This window comes from Stenella coeruleoalba, assembly GCF_951394435.1.
Source record: "Stenella coeruleoalba genome assembly, chromosome: 15".
Classification (NCBI taxonomy): domain Eukaryota; kingdom Metazoa; phylum Chordata; class Mammalia; order Artiodactyla; family Delphinidae; genus Stenella; species Stenella coeruleoalba.
The window spans coordinates 46,894,245-46,917,590 of NC_137161.1; the positions used below are offsets into that span (position 1 = coordinate 46,894,245).

General features: G+C 49.7%; 1 protein-coding gene across 4 annotated transcripts in view; it reads right to left on the bottom strand.

Annotated features, from left to right (window-relative positions):
* The window catches only part of SLC24A3 (solute carrier family 24 member 3), a 463,737-nt gene that overhangs the window by 37,808 nt on the left and 402,583 nt on the right, over window positions 1–23,346 (bottom strand). For all 4 annotated transcript variants that reach the window (XM_079944036.1, XM_079944035.1, XM_079944034.1 and 1 more), the window contains 5 exons: window positions 15,514–15,539; window positions 8,933–8,986; window positions 4,468–4,601; window positions 2,472–2,632; window positions 1,447–1,711 (listed from right to left, as the gene is read on the bottom strand). In XM_079944036.1, the coding sequence (XP_079800162.1) occupies window positions 1,447–1,711; window positions 2,472–2,632; window positions 4,468–4,601; window positions 8,933–8,986; window positions 15,514–15,539 (640 nt within the window). The remainder of the gene's footprint in view (window positions 1–1,446; window positions 1,712–2,471; window positions 2,633–4,467; window positions 4,602–8,932; window positions 8,987–15,513; window positions 15,540–23,346) is intronic.

The following is a 23,346-nucleotide window of genomic DNA, read 5'->3' on the forward strand; positions in this document are numbered from 1 at the left end:
AATGTTGCCAAAGGTGGCAAAATGGATAAAGAACCAGGATAGTTTTTTCTAGCAAGATAAGCTACTAACAAGTAATGATTTAACTCTGGGTGGGCGATTCTGGAGTTTGGGGTCTAGGAATCTGGGTGGGTATTTTCTAGTTAGTTTTGGTCAGCCCTTGACCAGGTTGAGATCTCAGGAGCCCTGAGGGGGCCCCGGTGCCCCCCTGAGCTTTACCTGCTGTCCCTGGACACAAAGAGGGGTAGAGAAGGAGCCTGCGTCCAAAAGTAACATACGACTCTGATACCCTGTGCCCACGCCTCACCATTAAACGGCCTTTCACGTGGAACCAGCACTCCCGCCTGAAAACCTACAGCCCCCATCCATCCCAGCACCTCAGAGAAGACACACAGGCTAATTAAACTTCACACACTTGGCAATGAATGCGAATTGGACCATTGCACTCTTTCTTGAAAACAGCCAGAAACTTCCGGAAGGTCTAGCAGAATTCTTTGGGTTTGGTCCACCCGTTCCCCTAATGGGTAGGGCTGGGGGACAAGGCTGCGGGAACAGCCAAGCCTTGCTGGAGGCAGCAGTCGGGGGAGAAGGACACTGCCCTGGTGGCCGGGGTCCTGAAAGCTTTTCCAGCCTCCGCCTGTGCCTCCACCCGTCAAGGAGCCGGGGGATTCCCTGGGCCAGCCCCGCGGTGTGATTTAGGCACTGTCTACCTGGGTGTGCATCTCCTGTGGTGCCCATCCTGGAAATAGCAGGTCCTGGGACAGGTGGGGCCTGAATGGGGATGAGGGAAGAGCAAAGGCCGCCTGGGAGGGCTGCTGGGCCCCCAGGGCTGGCTTTGCCAGGACAGCCTCCCACCAACTGCAACGGGGTGGGTGAAGCCCTTCTCCCCCCAGCACCATATGCCTGGCCAACAGGGTCACGGGCTTTCCTCCTTAGCTCCAGGGGACCCCGAGGAACGGCTGAGGGAGAGCCTCCTCGAAATGCCCACATTTCAGCCCATGACCGAGTGTCACCATCTTGGTCATCTTTGGACCCCCTACAATAGAGTCTTATCCGCTGTAAAAATTAACATAGGGCTTCCCTGGTGGTGCAGCAGTTGAGAGTCCACCTGCCGATGCAGGGGACACGGGTTCGTGCCCCGGTCCGGGAAGATCCCATATGCCGTGGAGCGGCTGGGCCCGTGAGCCATGGCCGCTGAGCCTGTGCGTCCGGAGCCTGTGCTCCACAACGGGAGAGGCCACAACAGTGAGAGGCCCGCGTACCGCAAAAAAAAAAAAAAAAAAAAAAAAAAAAAAAAATTAACATAAATACTTCTACGTCATACAGAGCTATTTCCTTGAATTTAAAATCAGAAAGGTCACCCAAGTCAAGGGCATCAACTCAGCAGCCTCAAAATAGCTCCAGACCCCACAGCCCAGCCCAGCCCAGCCCAGACGCGGGACCTCTTACAGGGGGGGTCGAACGGCGTGTACGGCCCTTCCTCGTCCTCTTCGTCCTCCTCGCCCTCGTTCTCGTCGTTCTCGTTGTCCTCGTTCTCATTCTCCGTCTCGTTGCCAGCCTCGGCAACAACGTCGTCCCCCCGCGTCCCGTTCACACCTCTGTCCAGGGTGCTGCTGGGCCCCATCCCGTTCTCCACCGTGTGCTTAATCGGGATTTTGATGGCCACCTCGGATTCCCCATTGGCATAAGCCCTGCTGTTTATCAGTCTTTGTCTCTGGAAAAAGAAAGGCATGTTCTAATACGGCCAGAGGGGCTGCAAGTCCTCACACCCAGAACACCCGCTATTGGGCTATTTCCCAGTCAGCTGGCAAGGAGGTGCTTCCAGAAGGCTCTGCAGAGAAGTTCTAAGGGACTCCTCAAAGTGATAACCAACTCTGCGAGGAAGGATTCATCTTTCTGACCCACTGGAACGTGCAAATGCCTTCAGAGGAGAATCCCCATGTCTCAGATGGGCACTGCTTTCCTATCAGGGTTCTTGAGTCCCTGTGTGCTGGGGTGTTAACGTTCTCCTCCAGAGTGTAGGAATTCCTCGGTCCATATGTGAGAAAGCCATACACGTGTGTTTGGATTACTGGGTCAATGAGGCTGCCGTTCTGGAGAAAGGAACACCCAGGAAAATTCAGGTCAGAGACTCTGCATTACTTTAAACTAGGGTAACCTTGATTTAGCAACTACTGTGCATTCACATCGGAGGGCTTTATTCAGATGGAAGATAAAAAGAAGAAGGTAGGTGGAAGGGATAGAAGAGTTTTTCTGTATAACTGGGAGCTGGACCACGTCTCTGGACATGTGGAGAGAAGGGCAAGGACCAAGATGCACAGCTGGTCCAGAGAGCGAAGATGTTGGGAAATGGCTGCGGGATATTATTGTGTGAAACACGGAGGTAGGTGCTTCTACCTTCAGACCAGGAAACTTTCTCCCCTTCCCAGTTTCCCACCCCGTCCACGGCAGATGGACTGTGCTTTCCCAGATACCTCATTGATCAACATGCGACTGGCCATGGAGAGTCGAGTCTTGGGGGGAAAGTGGCTGGTGATCATGATTCGAAGACCAGCCTCAGAGAAAGAGAGCTGGTGTGGGTAGGCTGACAGCAGCTCATCTACCATGATCACTGACGCTTTGCGGTGGAAATTGGCTGGGAAAATTTAAAAAACATAAAATAAAAATAACATGGATACTAGGAGCAGGAAAGAGATATTCATTCACCTTCCTTCCATTCCTTTCTTTCCTGCTCTCTCTCTTCTTTCCTCCTATCTTCCTTCCCTCCCTCCTTTCTTCCCTCCCTTTTCATCCATCCAATCATCCACCCATCCATCCATCCATCCATCCATCCATCCACCCATCCATCCATTCATCTATCCTCCCACCTACCCATCTATCCTTCCTCCCTCTCTCCCTGCCTCCCTCCCTCCCTCCCCCGCTTCCTTCCTCCCTTCCCTCCTCCTTCCATCCAACCATCCATCCATCCTGGAAGGGTTGTCATGATCAAAATTTGAAGAAGAGTTAAAATCTGCTTTCTACGGGGCTCATCGATACCTCTTTGAAATGACCTGAAACAATTTAAGAGTCCTTCACGAACATGGTGAGAATGAGTGATAACATAAGAGAATCCCCCTCTGTCCTCAAAGGATTCTTTTCCTGCCGCTCATATCTGGGGCATAGGAAAGACCCCAATAGTCTTTCGTAACACTTTATGCCCTTCAAATGTCAGCAGTGCTTGTTCTGAGCTGTTAAAAGCTGCAGAACTGACATTAGTCCGGATGGAGGACATGGTGGGGGGATGCCCGCGTTGCTGCGGCCCAGCCTGTGAGCAGGGCTGCCCGGGGGCTAGGGGTGGGGAGCTGGGCTCGAGTCCAGAGGGGGCTTAGGGCAAATCTTGCGTCAGGATCTGCTGGTAGGCCTGAAAATAACTTCCGTCATGGCCCAAGGCCCTCTCTGTGGATGCTGCAGTACGAGCGCACAGCTCATGGGTACCTGGCCAAGGCCTCAGTCCTGTTCTCCAGGCCACTAAACCATGAAATGATCTCTGGAAACACTGACTAATAAAATAGGTAGCGCTCTTTGGTTCCCTAAGAGTATTCCTTTCATGGTTACGAACTACCCTGAAGAGAAGAAACTAAATGAAATCCTTACGTGGGATGGCACTGAATACTCGTAAGTCTTTTGTTCACCATGCATATAATTAGTGAGAAAAGTATATCAAATAATTGATTTTCAAATTCTAATAAGTACCCACAGATTTCAAACTTAGATATGTATTTGAAAATAACCTATAGATTTTCTAATTTCTTTTGTTTTGCCTGAAAAGCAAACAAAATGGGACTGCGAAGAAATAAACCCACACATTTCAAGGGGAAAGTTAAAAAGAAATTAAATGAAAAGTGTAACGCATTCTAGGCAAACATAAATGATAATTTTCCATGTTCCTCGAAGAAAGAAAATGATTAGAGAGCACTGTATTATCGCTTTGTGTATCAGCTGCTTAATAAGTATCTATTGAATGTAAGCATTACTTTGGGGAAAAAAGGGTAATTTCCTCTGTCATTTTGCAGCTCGGAAACTGAGGTAATGTAGCCTGAAAGTGAATTTGGATATAATAATACGCTAATAACAACTATAATTAATGGAGTATTCTGCAGACTTTATCTCCTTGTTACAAAAGTTATCCTCATTTTGCAGAAGAGAAAACTGAGGCTCAGAGAGGTTAAGTAACTTGCTTCACGGTCACTCAGTCAGAATGTGACAGAGTCAGCACCTTGACACCCATGGCCTCCTCTCCTTTACCATCTCCCCACTTGCCCTATATCACCCCCAGCACGTTTGGTCCAAGAACTTCCACTGGCTTTCAGAGTTTGCCCATCACCAGGATGAACCTGCTCCCTGCCCGATGCAGTGAGGGAGGGGGGAGGCCTCCCTGGGGGCAGACACACCCTCTGGGGCCTGGCGGGGGACGCAGCCCCCCAGGGTTACCTCTCTTGAGTAGCACCACGGTGGCGTCGCAGTTGCTGCTGTCGTCGATTTCAGCGTTGTTGGCCAAGCCGTTGACCATGTTTCCTGCACCCTTGGTCCTCCTCTCGAAGCACTGGTGTATGCAGGCGTTGTATCTGGACATGGCCATAAGCGGAAAGAGCCCATCAGCACGGCCGTACCTGCCTCCCCGGCTCCCAGCTCCCTGAGCCTGGACGCCTGTGGGGGACCCTGTGCCTTAAGTTATTAGGTTATTATGTTATCATCCTGTTTCCCCCAGAACATACAACCTGCCCATTTCCCAACTTGAGAATATACGGTAAGTGAAAATAAAGCCAACATCACATAGATACATAGGGACACACTGCTTTCTCTGCAGAGTCTTCCATGTCAGCAGGGGGACCTCTGGGATTGAGTTCCCTTACTCGGGGTCTGTGTGTGCGTGGAAGGGCTGTTGTGAGACTCAGAGGGATGGGCAAGGTCTCCCTCCTCTGGGCCACGTCCCCAGGGCCTTTGCTGTCAGGGGCATGCTTGGTGGAGGAAGGTCAAGGCGTCACGTCCGTCTCTGCTGCCACCCCGGGCTCTGCATCACGGTCCACGTGTACAGGCGGGCTGGCTGTCGAGGTCTCTGCCTGCCTTTGGTTTCCTGAGGTCATAGGCTGGGAGCCTGCGAATGTCTGTCACTGTTGTGCCGTAATTCCAGGTCTGCTGCGCCCTTGGCTTTATGAAAAAATTCTGGGCTATGATTCTCCAGAACGATTGAGTGGAAAACAATCAAAACATTGTGCAGTGCTTCTTCCACGTGTGTTGGAAGGGAGGGAGCTTGGTCAAGGTCCTAGGATGTTCTGGTAGGTAAATGTCCCGGTCCCTTTATCGTTGGTATTAGAAGACTCCCATAGAGGAATCCTAGGAAACTCACTGGTTTTTAAAATATTTATGACATTTATGAGATGAAAATAAAACTATAAAAATGATATTTCTGAGACCATTGACAATTTGAACACTGACTGGATACTTACTCGTATCAAAGCATTAGCGTTCTTTTAGTTGTGATCGTGGTGGTTAGGTGAAACATGAGTCCTTTAAGAGACACGCACTGACGTTTGGGTAGGTGAACTGACATGTTGTCTGGGGCTTCAGGTCACGTGGGGAGAGGGAAGCTGCTAGGGGTGTGGGTGGAGGAAGCTAGCTGATGGTTGTAGGGCTCCTGGCAAGCACGCGGGGTGTGTCACGCTAGTCTGCCGACTGCTTTGCACGGTCAACGTTCTTCTTAATGGAAAGACCTCCCCACTTTCTTTCTCTCCCCTCCTGATGGGGCTCTAGGGGAGACGTAGTGTTTCTGGCACCTTGACTCAGAATCCACTTTCCCCACAGAAATACTGACTCGCCTGGGTGTTTGCTTTAAAAGTTAACAACTGTGTGTTATACGTTTATTTGGATTTGGATAATAGGATAATAATACTATGCATCGTAGTATTATAAGCGCTTTCCTGGAAGCAGATATTGGTTAATTCCTTAACTCTTCCATCACGTTCCATCCTACAAACACCCTTTCAGGTAGGAAGCATCGTTCATTCTGTTTTTAGAAGCAGAAACTGAGATTCAAAATGACGGAATCACCTGGCCCAGGTCCCATGGCCGGGGCTGCACAGGAAGCACTTGATCTTAACCACCAGACCACACTGCCTCATCTGGGGACCAAACCCCAGGGAAGTGACATACATAGCAGTACAGAAATCAACCCTCGCTGAGGCCGGGTATGCCTCAGGCTCCGGGAAGGTTTCTACCTGTTGGGCCAAACTGGAATTGCTTTATGACCTTCAGACAGAACGTTTAAAGTTATTTTAAAGCCATCTACCCAGGAGGCAGCTGATGGCTCTAATACATGCTGTTTTTAACGGCTGCTGCTCTGTTTTATATTTTTAATTGAATGTTTTAAATTTTGTGCTTGCACCCTGAAGCTATCTTATTGTGAAGCATGCAATTTTATAAATCAGATTTTATAAAACCCAGTGATTAAAGCCTCTGATTATGGAGCGGGATGGCTAAAGAGCAGAGATTTCAATTTAGAACTTAGGACTAGAATTTATGCAGAAAATTCCACGAGCACAGTAGTTGCCTTTTCCCGGTCTATTTGTATCCTGCCGGTCTGAACAGCTGGGAGGTTGGTGAAGCTGAGGCATCAGCAGAAACACACCTCATCAGCTTCCACACTGGGCACGGTTTGGGGTAGGGAGATTGTTCACTGTGTTATCTTTACGTCCACGTGCCCCGCCGGCAACTCACGGGCATTACGATGGCTCAGTAGAGGGGTACTGTGGTCACAGAATGCACGCTAGCAAAATTCCTCCATCTTCCTTCTTTTTAGATGAAAAACACTTTTGAAGACCTCCTTATTCCGTGTAGCCCCTGGTGAATTCAGTATGGGACATGCTTTCATCTGAATTCAGATTTAAAACCCTAGATCCACGTTGGGCTTACAGCAGACACTCAGTCAATTCTCTGGAATAACTGACGGATTCCCTTTTCAAAAGGGAATATGAGCGCTCTTGACTCTTTGGGGTCTCAAAGCATCAAAATGTAAAAAAAAAAAAAAAAAAGGTGAAGCAAAAAATGCTGAAAGAAGACGTCTAATGGTGAGGCTTCCTGACTGTGGCACCGATCCCCTAGTAGTTTTGTTCTTTGAGAGAAAGAGGAACAAGTTGGCTCGTTCCATCTTTAAAGGCTTTTCCTTGGAATCTAGAAACCGTGGAAAACGTTTGGGCCAGCTCTGGTTTTCATGGGAGCTGATGTACTGGGATGCTTAAATGCAAGGTGATTTGTGGTGAAAGTATCTGGTTTCTTTGTTTGCTACCTCACGGTAACTCCACACCAGGATCAGTTTGGGTGAGGTTCTATTCTATCAGTAGAAATGTCCTCTTCCAGTCACACGACCCAGTTACTGGGTCCACACTGACTGTGGGACAGCTCCTGAGGTGGAAACTGGGTGCTACATTGAGTGGAGTGGCAGCAGATGACTTACAGCCCGCCCTGGCCATCGGTCAAGCCAGCTCCTACCTTCACTGTTCCTGTGACGTTTGTCAGTGGCCACGCCGATTTCTCCCAACGGGCTCTCGGCCACCAGAATTAATCTTTGTCAGGCCTCAACAGCAAGGAAAACTTGACATGTCAATTGCAGACTGCTACCCGACGGGTCCAAATGGGCAGTTTCTGAGAGCGGTCTGCTGTCCTGCCCCCTAGAGAAGGTGATCACTCCTGCAGTCACATAGACTGGGGAGAGTATGGACTAACTTAGAGCGAAAGGAACAGCTCCCGTGGGGCAGGAACCTGCAGCACAGAATATCTCTGCACTACTGACAACCTCCTCAACTCCATGGCACTCAGCAAAAAGATGAACTGGCAGGTTCCAACCATGGTGCTTACGTTTTACGTTAGAGTACGGGAAACATCAGCGACATAACTCTTGATACAGGTGGTAAGCTGTCCAGACTCCAAGGGGAACAAGCACGCATAATGTGGTGGTTTTAAAATACACCCACACATTCTGTGACACTCCTCTCTTCAAAAGGCAAAGTAGACACGTTGAGTGAGGACTGGACTGAGTGACTCTTTTCTAATAAACAGAACATGGCAGTAGTGATGGTGTGTGACTTGTGAGACCAGATCATAAAAGGTGTTGCTGGGTCCTTCCTGCTCTCTCTTGAATCACCTGCTCTTTTGGAAGCCAACTCCCGGGTGTGGGGACAGTAGAGTGGCCCTGAAGAGAAGCCCACATGGTAAGGAACTGGGGCCTCCAGCCAACGACCAGCACCTACTCACTAGCAGTGTGAGTGGGCCGTCTTGGAGCCCCAAACGGATGACAGCCGCCCTGGACAACATCTTGCCTCTAATCCCAAGAGAGCCCCGGAGCTAGCACCCTCCAGTTCAACTGCTCCTGGATGCTTAACTCTCAGAAACTGGATGAGATAATACACGTTTGTGGTTTTAAGCCATTAAGTTTTGTGGTCATTTGTTAAGCGGCAATAGCTGACTAATACAATACAAATAACAGAAGTCTGTAGATATCTTATCCATGGTTTTAGTTATCTCTTATCCAGCTCTGGCCCCATCTTCCCTCCACCTATATGGAAACATAACACATTGAGCTTTACCTCCTCTCTTGTTATGAAAGTGAGCGAAAAAAACAGCCAAAAGCTAGGCTGCCAGGTCCTGAAGAGGGGGCAACGGTTTGAGAGATTTCTCAAACGAAACCACGAAGCTTTGATTCTATCATACATTTGGGTTGGAAGGGTCTATGCTTTTGCTATAAGTCGAGATTGCATTGATTCCTAGCAGGCTGCCCAGGGAGCCAAGTGAGCCTCTGATGGCAGGCATGCGCCCTGTCCCCTGTTCCTCTGTCCACATTATCACATAATGCTGAGTGTAGGAAAGAGTTTTGGGAGAGAAACTAAGAAAGTATTTTACTTACTTCATTATGACAATGTAGATGAGATACATCAGCACGAGGACCAAAGACTCCCACCTGTGGACAAACCAAGAATGGTCAGTTAACAGAAGCCGCCCTAGACAGATGTGCCGTGCTCCAGGTCCTCTCAGACACGTGTGTGATGCGAACGACAGCTCAACCTGCCGAGCACGGCAAGCATGAAGCAGACGTGCAAACAAGTTCCACATATTTCCAGGTCTGCAGACATTTCCTAGGCTGTATCCAGGTTTGCAGGATCTTTCTCTTCCTCCCCTACTTCAAAGGAAAATGCTCCCTCTTCTCTGTTATTTGCTCACCCCAAAGAATATTTTGAACCCAGCAAGCCTTCTATAATATAGCTGAATATAGGGCTATGTGTATAAATCTGACCACAGCTTAATCATTCACTGAAACTATTCAGATACAGTTACAAGGGGCAAACTAGAGGAACTGATAAGGGCAACCAAGGGACTGTTAGGTATATCAGAGCAAGGCATGTGTACAGAGAGGGAGACGGAGAGGGAAAGGAAGAATAGTTGGGGGGGAGGGGAGAGGGAGAGGGAGGGACAGAGGGGGAGAGAGACAGACACCTTGGGCAGGGAAGGTGCTAGCAGGGAGGATTAGCGTGAATGAGGGGGAAAATGGTCAAGAGCAAGCAAGAAAGAAAAATAATGAAAACTTCTGGAATGTACCTTGAACTTCTGATACTTTGAATATTTCCTCTATTTTCTTTAGTTTAGTAACTTTCAGTTAAAAAGCAAGGGAACGTGATTTCTAGGTTCCCCTTTAGCTGTAGAATTTAATTAGTTAATTGAGGGAGTAATTTTGACTTTAAGAAAAGGTGCCTGGAGGATGGTCTATGAAGAAATTCTAGGTTATGGCTTTCCTTCGCTTTTTCAAGTTCCATGTCTGGAAACTGATCCTGGGGAAATATGTGATCAAATGTAAAGAGGGGGCACACACAGGGTGTTCGTTGCAGTGCTGTTTTATAAAAATGAAGTGTTGGAAAGAAGCAAGGCGGTTATCAGATGAAGAAGTGGGTACGTGAGTTATGGTATGTCCACAGGATAACGAGCTACCATGCATTGGCTGAGAATGATTCTGCAGATATGCACAACCACAGAGATGGTCCTCTGTCATCCTGTTCAGTGTTTCTGCAGCATCTGAAGTTGATTGCCCACCCGCTTCACAAGACACTCTCTTCTCCTGACTTCTGAGGGCCACACTCCTGGTTTTCCTCCTGTCCCCTAATTTCTTCTCCCTCCCTTTGTGTCCCCTCCACTTCTTCAGTGTGACCTCTAACGTTCTCTCTAGGTGATGTCCTCTTGTCCCATTTCTGGAAAACCAACAGACACATCCACGCCACACTTCTCCCCGCTCCAGGTTCAGGATCCACTTGTCAATACAGCCTCCCCACGTGGCGTCTAGATGCAGGTCGGAACAGAATTCCTAATTCCTACGCCCCAGCTTCGTGTTCTCCAGGGCTTTGCCATGTCAGTGAACTGCACAGTCAAGCCCCACATCTGGAAATAAAAGTGGAGCCCTTCTCTACCCTCCCCCATGCCCGTCGGGACTCTGCGTCCAAAATATCTCTGGAATTGTGGGTGTCTGCCCGCTCCACTGCTACCTCCCTCCCCCACCTTAATTTCAGCCTCTGAACTGCCTTCCTCAATGCTTCTGGATCCTGTCATTCTTCTGCTTAAGACTCTTCAATTGCTTCCCAAAAGACTTGAGAAAAAAATCAAAGGTGCCCCTCCCTGCAAAACCCGGTTCTTTTTCCTTCTCCCCCCAATCCTCTTGTGTCCCAACCTGGCCTCCTTTCATTTGCACACGGCAAGCTCCTTCCTTCTCCTCAGAGCCTTTGCACTTAACGTCCCCTCTGCCAGGAATGCTTTTCCCTTCACTCCTTCGCGGGTCCCTTTCATCCTGCAAATATCAGCTTAAATGTCACCTCCTCCAAGGAGTCTTCCCTGCCTACTCCTCCTTCACTTTCTGTTTGTGTTCTTTAAACCTCTGACCAGTCTGGGATTATCTTCTTCATTTACTTATTCACATCTAATGCCTGTTTCTAGCAGTCACTCGACACCACTCCTCACATCTGATTCCCGCCTGAGCGATCTGGTTTCTCCTTAGATCAGCCTCCCTGACAGAGCGCCCCCCAGGCAGGCACCCCGCCCTCCCCAGCACAGAGCAGCACTCAGCTCGTCTGCAGAGGTGAGAGTTCTCGAAATGTCAATTTTCAGTTGCAAGACACCTCCAAGGGGCGTGAGCGTGGTCCTTATCTCGTTGAAACCAATGTACACGTGGCATAAACATAACTGGGAAAAGCGAATTTTTATTCCAGCTTTATTCTGAAGGAAGAGATACCCGAGAGCTGGAGGGAAGTCATGTGATTGCTTCGACGCACTTTTACAGACTTGGTGAGGGGTCATTGGAAAACAAGCCAACGTCAAAGAGACATCCCCATGAGGCTGAATTACGTCCAGCACTTGGTGAACAGGTATATTTATACTCTCTCACTCCTTTGTCTCTTTTTGATTTTTTACTCAAAGCAAGCCCTTCCATTGCAATATGTGAGTAAGCGTATCTGCCGTCACATTTCAGGGGTGCCTGTGGCGGCGGGGTTCCCTCTCCTGCTGGCCTTTCAGGTTTGCCTTCTTGGCACCCAGACTCAGGGTCCACCCAGTGCTTCCTCCTCGTCAAGTGAGGCTCTCTGAGGCCCCTCTGCTTTGTGGCCTGATTCCGTGTTTGAGCATCAAATCTTGGCTTCCTGCTCTTTGGTGTCGCCCCCCAACCTCCTGCCCCCGGGGCCATGAGTATCTCCAAATGACACCGTGATGACGTGTCTGCTCCCCCCTCATCTCAGACATCCCCAAGGCCACGGCAGAATTGGGTTTTGCATTCTGTGTCCAGTTCTGGAACGGAGGCTGGCAGCCAGGAGGTGCTCAGGAATGAACAGTTTGGGACTTGAAGCGACTCCAACTGCAGACCCTGATGTCACACGCTCTTCCCATCTGCCCCTCCCGGCCACAGCCCGCCGCTGTCCTCCAAGGACCTGGGCTTGTGTGATCTGGGTGTGCTCTTCCCTTCCCACAAACTTCCACGCTGAACCACCTACAACTGGCCCTGGATTCTCCTGCCAGAGATTGTTCTTTTCCGTGTTGGAGGGCTACGCCCTGTCACCCCCCCACCCCCACCCCTCGCCCAGAGGGCACGTCTCCTCTTCCTAACCAGGGTCCAGAACCACGAAAGCCGGTCTCCAACACCATGCAGATGGACACTGTCCAGGTCGTGTCCCAGGCTCTCCTTTCTCCCCCAAAGTCACGACTCACTCAAAGAAGAGACAAAAACAGCACCCTGCATCCTTTCGTTTTCTTGTCAGGCCTTCAGACTCACTGAAGACACATTCTGAATTCCTTCTGGCAACAGTGGGGGTCTTGCTGGGCAGGGTGAACACATACCCTACTAGGTGGCTCTCTGATGCTATCTATGTCAGATGTCTTTTGGGGCAGGAATCTGATGGAAAAGCAGCCGACGGATATTCTCCTGCCTCTTCCTGCTAATGGAACCCCACTATGTTGAGGCAGTAAATGGGGACCCTTGATCTCAAGGAGGGTGGGATAAATGATTGGTCTAAAGTTGTAATTCTATTCCCCCCGGACACTTATTGATCAAAGCAGACCCAGTTGTGACCAAAGAGATATAAGGTGGAAAGGTGTCCAATGAAATGACATAGCCCCTTCTTCTTCCTTCTTGCCTTCAATCCAAACTTGATGGCTGGAACCACAGCAGCCATCTTGGGGTCATGAGGGAAAGGTCAAGAGAAATGCAGAGCCACTGTACTACCTACATCTGGGGTACTTGATATGTAAGAAAAATAAACCACTATTTCTGTAATCCACTGTGGCTGGCTTTTCTACTACCTGCTACTGAAAGCCTTCTGGTGGCCACTTCCTGGCTGAATGGGACTTGCTGTGGAATGCTGCTTGAGGAACGGTAAAGGAATCTAAACCACGCATGGTGGGGACCCCTTCCCCTTCTGTACTTGTATTTGACAAGGCTCCTTTGCTCCTAAAGAGTACTTTAGTTTCAAAATAAGCGCAACTGACATTAGTTTCCTTTCAAGGATTTGGGGTGAATTGGTTACCTGCCTTGACATTGCTAGAACATGCTGGAATGTCCTACAACAAGGAAAGGAACTCACTGTTTAAGGAATTATTGAAATACTACTGTGCTTTAATTGCAAGATTGAAGAGTCTGTCTCTTAGGACAGAAATCAGAGGAATCAGCTCCTAGACTCACTCTTTCAGCAAAATAAATACTCATGGGTGGCTGGGAGAGAAAGTAAGAGATGTGGACAGTAAAAAATATCTTAAAGTTCAGTATATTTTGCAGTCACGTGAGGAGCTGAAATCCCTGGAAATCCCAAAGCAGTGATGGGTCAGTGGTGCAGACTTTAACTCCTCAGCCTCGCTCGTGCAAAACGGTCTCCGTCACCCCATCCACATAATAACCATAATTACGCAACAGGTCGGCCGTCTGAGAATGATATTCGGTGCCGTGAAAGCTTCCCCTAGTTCTTCCCGCAGTTTCACCCGTGCATGAGTTATGATTCCAACCCACCCCAGGCTGGACCAAAACCAGCTTGGGAATTTGCGACTCGTGTATCCGTGGCCCTCCCGCCTCCTCCCTCCTGTGGGAGCCCGGGTGCCCAGGCTGAGGGGCGGATGACCTCAGAATCCAGCCTTCAGCACAGGCTCGGGGAGTAGCCTAGGAACCCAGGTTCTCTCCCCTGACATCGCAGGAGGGTCAGCCTTTGGAAAGGAGAGGATACAGACTCTCCAGTTCTTGCTCCTTCCCATCTGAAATATCCTAAAGGACACCTTGAGGGTAAGGACTGACACAGGCTTGTCATGAACCTGCTTTCATTTCCTCCTGCTGTGGTTTTCACGAGCAAAGCCGAGGAGATGTGGAGAGAGGGCTCCTTCTAAGACTGACAGACGGTAAACCACGGCGGGTCTCCTTTTTTCAGGTTTTCTGCACAAAAGCAGCAGAAAAATTTCTGAGGTCAACTGGGATCATAACTTGCTTTCCCTTATGGCAGCACTGTTAGCAAAGAGCAGGAACACTGAGCAACACTTAGGCACCTACTGTTTGCTGGGGCAGAGCAGTGGTTGTGCCCACCACGCCATGAGTTTGAATGGGAACGCTTCTGCAAGTCTTCTTGTGCTGCACGTAATCCCCAAGGACATGAGGGGAAAATGTCACCACTCCACGTGGCCACCAGGTCCAGGTGGATCCCACGAGGAGGTTCTTCCTGACCTCTGGCCTCTGACCTCTGACCTGTGCTGCTCCCAGGCGTCTTGATCCCTTTCAGCTTCCCGATCACTGTTATTCAAAGAAGACTTCCTTCTTATTTTTATGGGTCAGTATAGGGCCTATGTGTCTTAGAGCAAGTTCCCCCAGCTGTCTCCCCCCTTGCCCTCTTGGACAGAGGAGAGAGAGGCGACAAAAGTATCTTAATACCCTGGATAGTGTGTAACGTTTATGGTCCATGTGATATGCTCCCCACCATCCCAAATTCTGAAAATCACAGAGACATCCTAGGACACAGACATGTCGCTCCAGCAAAGGGCTAGCACTCAGTTTGCTGAAAACGAAGACTGCTGGGCTCTGTAATTCTTTTTTTAATTAAAGGTATAATTTATTATTATTTTCATATTCTTTTCCATTATGGTTTACTAAAGGATATCGAATAGAGTTCCCTGTGCTCTACAGTAGGACCTTGCTGTTTGCGCTTCTTTTCCTAGCTCGTTCTTAGCTCTAAATAATACCACGCAAGTCGTTTACCTACAGCACCACAACTACCTGTTTCTGAGATGTTCTTTCAGAAGAAGTAGGTGTATTTTCACATCACTCTACTTCCGCAGATCAAATATTTGAAAAATGTAACAAGAATGCATGACACACCCCATTTCTGTTTCCATTTCAAACACAGCAGACATGCTCAGAACCCACCTCAAAAAAGGTGATTTGGACATTGACCCAAATGCAAATGTTCCCGTATACTTAATTTGGGCAATTTTTTTAATCTATCAAAAAAAATCACTGATTTTTCAGAGCTCTAAGATCTTCTTGAATGTTAGGCAGAACTTTAATGGGTTAAAGGTCACTGACATGTCTTCACCTCTGGTTCCTGGGATATACTGAATACATGGTGTTCGGAATATGCTGACGCGGTCTGGACAACTGGAAAAGGTTCATCAAATTTTAACCATGGCCTTGCCCATGACTGACTGTGGAAAGGCACAGTTGCCTTACACTGTCTAATCTGGATGATAAAGACAGCAAGATAAAAGGATCCCCAAAGGAAGCCCACCAGGCCAGCCCAAGGGAAGCGGTCTCTGCTCCGTGAAAGCTGATTTAATTTCTTTGTTGAGATGGACAGAGGGTTCCTGAGAAATGCTAGTTGTTCCAAGCTGCCCCGACATTTCCCTTTCTTTCCTAGACGCTGACTTTGTTCTTTACTGTACTGTCTCTACCACATAGCAAGGGGAAATTGGAAGGGGAAAAGAGGTACTTACCAGGAAACTTGTTCATCATAAATGAACTGTGAAAAAAAATAAAAAGGAGAGAAGATTAGACAGACACACACACACATACACATGCACACACAGGCTTTATAACTGCATGTTATCCGCCCTTGTGGCTGGCTGGTGGGAATTGGGGCTGGGGCCGGTTTGGGGTGTGAAGCATCTGTGGGCAAACTCCCCTCTGTGCTGGTTTAGTCTCTCGTCAGTGTTCGTGGAAGGAGGTCTTGTTGGCAGACTCGGGTGGGCATCCGGCCATCCCAGCCTTCCTGCAAGTTCTGTCAGAGGATGGAGCGAGAGGGAAGCATGCCCAACCTCGTTATTTGTAGAATTTCAGATCTGGAAGGGGATGCGGAGCTTGGTGGGTGCTTGCAAACATGAGTCACTTACGGGCCCCCTGGAAGCTGTCTGTATGTCTCTGCGCATCGTACAGCACCTTCGAGCTTTTATGATAGCAGCTGCGCTTCTATGCAGATTAGCGAGGGTCAGAAGCAGTGCAAAGGGCCAAACAGAGACCCTCCCTGATCAGTTAGGAGCCGAAGAAAACACACGACGGGACTGAGCTTAAGTCCTACTCCACATAGCATCTAAGATCACTTCTCATTTTGGGGGAAAAAGGGGTATAATTCTGGCCCTTTGATTTATACGGGAAACGGAGCTGCAGAGAACATGAGTAATTTCCCTGGGGTCGCCCAATTAGCTGCAGAGTGGGTCCTAGAACCCAGCCCTGGCTCCTAACTTCATGTTCTTTCCATGACACCCTATCTGCCCAGATGGTACGGTGCTGAAACCAAATGAATGCCCTTCTATTTCATTCAAGTAGGAAGCTGTTTCTTCCCACACTCACAGGACATGACTGATTTGAGCGCGATCATCTCTGAGCAACTTTCGTTCAGGGGCCCTCTGGAGACTCTCAGGCAGAAGCATCTGGGCGTAGAGGGTGATTACTGCACCCAGGTGGTAAACTCGGCTAACAACGGGACATCGCTTCAGTCCCCGGCGATGACAGCGACCACCAGTTGTGAGAGACACAGAGAAAACCTCAAAGACCAGCAGGTGCAGCTGAAAAGGCGCACAAGAGGACCTCCCTCCAATCACCCCAAAGGAGCATAGAGAAGGATGAGGAGAAAGGAGCCACCCTTTTCTTTGTAACTCACTCTTCCCAACAAGACACTGACAAAGACACTGGCTTCATCAGTTTTTGCCGCTTTGTCATCTGTCATTATCGGATCCAACAGGGCGGCATTTGGATGAAAATGTCAGACGACAGTGGGAAGAGAAATAAAGAAGTAAAGGGAACCGCCCCACAATCCAGGCTGGATGGTGTGGAATTCATTCCCAGGAAGGCATTCCCAGCCGCTATTACATAATTGCCAGCTTTCAAAAAATCCAAGAAATCATGGAACAGAAGCAGTGATTTAAGTTGGAAAATGTTTTCTATTAATTGAAGTTAATTCAATATCAGTCTTGGGCAGCAGGCTGGAACAATCAATTCAGAGCCACTTAAGAGAGCACAAGATACTAGTAAAGAGTTGATTAGATCACCAATTTAATGCTCCTCTCTGGGGAGGGCAGCTAACACTCCGCAATATGCAAGCAGCTTGAAGAAGCCTTATTTTGTGCCACCTAACTGACAGGCGGAAAAAAAAATCAGAATGGGCTTAATTGTACAAAGGATTCCAAAGTGAGAGCAGAATTTACAGGGAACACAATAGCAGAGAAATAGTGAGGCATGCCTGGATGCAAACGTGGTGGGGGGAGGGAACCAGAAACTTCCAAACGACAGAGGCAGCGATGCTGGTCCCTGCCCACCTGGGGCCCTGAGGCCTCAGCTACCCTGTGGCCCACGAGTGAACACGGTCTGGGTTTGACCCCACTGCTTCAAGAGGATTGGGTGGAAACATGACAGCCTCCAAAAGAGAACAGTCACATTGATAAAAGGGACTAGAAATCAGGCCTTTGAGAAAACCTGAATGGAAAGAGGCTTGTGTGTGGTGAGGAAAGAGACCTGCCTGCAGAGTCTGGTGGTGCCTGGAGGGGGCCGCCAGCTGACTGTCACCCACCCAGAAGGAAACCCGCACTGTTCACAGACTGTTCCCCTGGGAGACCACATCTCCGGACCACGCCGACAGAGCATGGAACCGGCCTGTCTGAAAACGTAGGACGACAAAGATGGTGACTCTCACTTGGTGGTGTTGATGGTTAGAGCGGATTTCTTATTCCTTACAGATTTTATTTCGTTTGATTCTCCTAAGACGAGTGTTGCACATCCCTCTGTATTTTCATGCGCACTCGGTGAGTAAAAGACAAAACAACTTCCCCACCCCTGCTGGCTGGGTGACTAGGGTAGAAGAGAACCTGAAATCACACGCCTTGCCCCACCTGAAACAAGAAATTGCGCCCCCAGTTCCAGCCGGTCCCCACTAGGTGGCGCTCACGTCCCGGCCCCGCATCCCAGCGGCCCGGCCCCGGCAGAGATGTTGAGATCAAGTTGGACCAAGTCCCCTTGGCGACTCCATGAAATCTCCTGGGAGGTGGGCAAGGGCCCCTGGACAGACCGCTTCCTGCAGCGGCCTGCGGCCAGCCCACTGCCATCACGCGGCGGGGTGACGTTCTGGAGGCAGCTCCTGCCCGGTGCTCTGAGATGGGGCCGGGTGGGTCCCTCAGTTACACCCACACGCAGTCCCCAGACCTGAGCGCAGCGGTCGGAGGTGCTCCATCCTTTTCCCAAGTGGGATTTTGCAGAGAAGCCTTGGGAAAGCAGCTCTCTGTGCTCTGCTGGTTGTGTTTGGGGCGAGGCCGCTATTGCCCCACCCCCCGCCAGGGCCCGCGTGGGTGCGCTGATCTCTGGGCCCCAGATTTGCTGCATGGCTGGTCAGGGACCTGCTCTCTGACCCATATCTGGTTCCTCCAGAGCAACCCCCGGCTTCACGCTAAGCTTTCCACGTGTTCCGCAGACGAGCTAAATGGGAACTCACAGGAGTGAATCTGAAAAAACCCTCTTTTCCTCCAGGCCTCCGGGAAACGTTTGGGTACCATGGAAACCAGCTTTTCAGTGCTGGTGTCTGCTCTAGAATTCTTCCGAGAGAGCCAGGATTCCATCAGGCAGGTGAATCCCTGGATGACCGAGCAACCCAGGGAACTCAAGGCGGAACAGCAAGGAACAGACAGCCGGTAGTCGCAGGCAAGTGGGCAGGAGAGGAGAGGCCAGGCTGGCCCCGCAGCGCACGGCGGCCCTGGGCTGGCTGGTTGTAAGCGGTAACCATGGCGCTGGGCGGCTGCTGTGCTGGAGCTGAGACCTCGTAGCTTGTACAGTAATCTCTGGCACCATCAGAATTTTAAGCAGTGAAGGTAAAAGGAGAAAATCAACACCATCATTCTCTTTCAAGAGACTGAAACCTTGAACATCTTCCCCGCGTTGCTGGGAAGGGAAACTGCTCCCCCCCACGGCGTAGATGCCCTCAGGAGACGTGCCCTACTCGGCGTCCTGCATTCCTCCGGCTTCAGGGACAGGGGTGCGGGTGGCTTAGCGGAGCCCACGGCGATTCCCTCTGAGGGGAGGAGTCAGATGGAATACATTGGAAAACAGCTGTGAGGCACAGATATGGTTTCCAATTGCAGGGTAAATCGTGATTCTGACATGAGCATCTCCAGCTGGCCGACCTGACGGTGCTGGGGATACGGGAGGGTAGGAACTAAAGGCAGAGCTTGAGCAGAGCTGGACATCCCATATCAACCTGCAGGGCAGGCCACAGCAGAAGAAACAGTGATGAGAGGACCAATTTAGGATACAGGAGATGACGGTTGTTAAAGCAAAAGGTTACGTTCGCTCAGCAGCGCAAAAACACAGGCGAGGAACTAAAATGTCCAAGTTGCTGTCCTCGGGAAAGAGCAAGTCTCCTGGAATCCCGTCCAGCCAACCCAATTCCCGGCTCTAGGAGCAAATGCTCGGATGCCCCGGCTCCCTCCCTGACCCCAGCACCACTTAAGAGCAGCCCTGCCTCTTCACTGTGGCAGGGATTAGGGAACAGGGGACCCCCTGGTTTGTTTGAGGAACTTGAATGTTCTCTCACATCCTTCTGTGTGAGAATCTTCTGGCTGCCAGAGTCATTCCCGTTTTGCTGGGGCCCTGAGATGTAATCGTGAGCAGAAGGGCCTCAGGGTCTCCACACTGGAGAAGGAGGAAGGGCCCGAGGGGAACAGGCCGTGGAGGACAGCGGGTACCAGAGGACAGTCAGCAGGGTACATGTCAGGCACTTTCCTCTCACAGAAAGGGCGAGATAAGGAGATTTAAGATGAGTCGTCTTAATGAAAGACTTCCAGGAGAGGGAGGCAGACGTTCAGTCTCCAAACGTAAAGTAAGCGCTTCCTCCGGGTGCCCCTGTGAAGGTGGACTTCGTGGTAGGTGGGGTAAAGCCAGACTGTACGAGGCAGGTTTTGTTGGCGGGAAAACCTGAATTCTTTGCTGGGCTGATGCAGCTGTACATCATCTCCTCCCGCTCTGGTTGGCCTGAGAGGTTGCAGCTCGCTCACCTTGAGCAAATCCCTGGATTTCTGGAGCCTTGGTGTTGCCATCTGTAAAATGGGACTCCTATCACAGCTGCTTGTGCAGTGGTGAGTATTGAACTAGGAAATCTCCATCGACAGACCCAACACTGTACTCAGTCCCGTAGGAAGCGTGGAGTCTATGCCTGTTGAAAGTGCCCGTGAGAATGTAGGTATACTTTCTATGGAAGGATTTGCTCTCTACCACTGTGCTCTCCAAGCTGATAGGCACTAGCCACGTGTGGTCTCATACGTTGAAATGAATGAAATAAGGTTCAGTTCCTTGGTTGCAATGGTTGCATTTCAAGAGTACAACGGCTAAATGGGAAAAGAACTTGAAAAAGAATAGACACACGTATATGTACAACTGAATCACTTTGCTGTACACCTGAAACTAACACAACATTGTAAATCAACTCTACTCCAATATAAAATAAAAATTAAAAAAAAAGAGCTCAAAGGCTCACGTGCTTGGTGGCTATCATATTGGACAGTGCTGAGTTGTCTCTCTTTATCAGAGTGGGGGGCTGCACTGAGTGAGAGGGCAGTGTCACCTCGGATGAGCCTTGCTGCTGTGCCTGTGCTCAGGTTGCCCTGAGGGGCCCCCCCACTGCCAATGGCCCACCCGGCCCTTCTCCAGGTGGGCAGCCCCTCCTCCCCCAAGCTGCATTTGTGAGCCTGTCTGTTATCTGGAACCTGTCTCAGAGGCCGCTCCATACCCCCTGGAACTTTCCCTTCTCTTGGTGCTCAAAATCCCCCATCTTGAAGCAGAGATGAAGGGTAAAAATAAAGTATTCCTTTTAGGGCAGCTGTTAGATTGACGATGTAATGAATCATTTGCATTTATGTAAATTACATGATTATGTAAATTACAGTAACATTTCAATAAAAGAGACTGTCTGTCGGGTCTGCTGGAATTTGGAGAAAGAAGATGGGGAGGCTGGAGCTGCCATCGTCAGATGGGGGTGGGTCCTTGGGGAGAGTCCATGAGGGTCTGCGGAGTACCCATCGTGTAGAGGCACACAGGACGTGCTCCGAAGGACCCAGGATGCTCTCAGAACCGAAACAGCGACACTTCTCTTGCAGAAAGAGACCCAAGTCACGGGGCGAGCTTCCTAGGCCATGTCAAGCTTCTCCAGGGCCTGATGCTTCACTGTAGAGAATGTCACCTGGGCTAAAGGGGGATGCCTGATGGGGCGGGGGAAGGGCGCTGAGAGACAGGCGCTGTACGCTTTTGCAATTAGAACTGCTTTAGATGAGAGCATGTTCTTAATTTCTTCCGCTCTCTATTTATCTATTTATTTTTTCGCTCTCTCTTTAAAAAACAGCAACAACAAACAAACTAGAAAATAGCAGAGAGCAAAGGTCAGGTAAATCCCAGATATCGACGTGAACTGAGTCCCTTGTCTCTAAGTTAACCGGTTGAAGCTCTGTTGGTTTCAGAACACCAGTGCTGTGTTTCTGCTTTTTGGCCTCGGCCTCTGCAGCAGCTTCCATGTCAGCTGTTTCAGAATCCGGGTAGTAACGACCCCATCAGCACTCCCTGGACCCGCGGCCCTAAGCCTCCCTGGAGGCGTGGTCTTTCCTGCTCTTTGGATCCCCAGCCCTGAGGGACTGTCCTCGGGGCTCCTCCCTGTGGGCAGATGTATTTAGAAGTGGCCTCTGGTCCCATTTAGTCGGGACTTGCCCTCCGGGTGCATTAGCTCTTCATTGTGGCACCTCAGGGGACTGCCTTCTGAACATTTCAGAGCCATAAAAAGGGGGAGAGGGTAAAAAAAACCCTAATAGTTAAAATAAATTATTCAGATAATTATTGGTAATTATTTGTGGGTAGGAGGAGGGTTCTAAATATAGGACTTTTCAGTGCCCACTGCAGAGTCCGACGGAGAAGCTTTGTGTTATACAAGGAAAACCCAAAGAAAAGTGATGCTGTTACCATGACATTAGGGAAAACATAGAAAGAGGAGACTAGGAAACCTTGACAAAAAGGTATGGCGTGTGGAGCAGCAGCCTGGGGCTGGCGCATGGAAGAGACCTGTGGACATGGACGAACCTCCTTTGCTAAGCGGTGCTCTTCGGGTATTAGGCTGTTTTGCTCTTCAGGCTGGTTTTAAGTCTCATGTGAAAATGACCCCAAGAACGAACAGCCCTCAGAAATCCAGCCAACCAAGCTGCCATGATGCTTCCCCTTTCGAGACGATCCTCACCTGCAGATGAACATCTGAGGAAATGGTGTCCAACCGTATTTGAGGTTGAGTTTCTCCAAGCGCAGTGGGTGCCACTGGCATCAGAATCACGGGGGAAGATCCTGGTTGAAGTGAAGCTTCCTGGGTCCAACCCCAGGATCTACTGAATTCAAATCTCTGGTTTGCACGTTTCCAGGAGGCATGCTGAGCGTTTCCTGTGCTGCTGAATTTGGAGGAACGCCACTTAAAGTAGAAAGAACCGAGACCAAACCCTGAGGACCCAGACGTTCTCTTTTCCATTACTTCCTAACAGTGGAGAAAGGTAATTTTTCTCAAGATCATAAAAATCTAGCCTTGACGTCAGGTCGGTAAATACACAGTCCAATCTCTAGGTCACAGCAAAGAATCACTTGCTTTTGACTCTGTTGCCATCGGAGGGAACACAGAGCTGCTGGCATCCTGCGTGCAGCTGAGTCAGCTCTGATTCATCCTCAGCAGGTGATTGCTTTGCCCAAAGACCCCGCTCGGGTGAGCGTCGCCCACAGCCTGAGGATGCAAAACCGCTTTGTTTCTTCACACGTCATTAGCAACAATTACATTTGTTCTATCTTGAACACGGCCAGATAAATGTGACAGAAGACAGGTTATTTCACACAGGTCCAGGAGGTGTCTATGTGAAAACAGTGAAACTGACACCGGCAAATCTGCCGACGGGCGTGGACGCTGCCGAGTCCGTGCTCTCAGGGGGTCTTGTTTTTTTTTTTTTTCCTTTGGTATAAGTTTATTTACTTATTTATTTTTGCCTGTGTCAGGTCTTCGTTGCTGCGTATGGGCTTTCTCTCTAGTTGCGGCGTGCAGGGGCTACTCTTTGTTGCGGTGCGCGGGCTTCTCACTGCGGTGGCTTCTCTTGTTGCAGAGCACGGGCTCTAGGCGCATGGACTTCAGTAGTTGTGGCACGCGGGCTTCAGTAGTTGTGGCTCTTGGGCTCAGTTGCTCCACGGCATGTGGGATCTTCGACACGGCTCAAACCCGTGTCCCCTGCATTGGCAGGCGGATTCTTAACCACTGCACCTCCAGGGAAGTCCCTCCCAGGGGG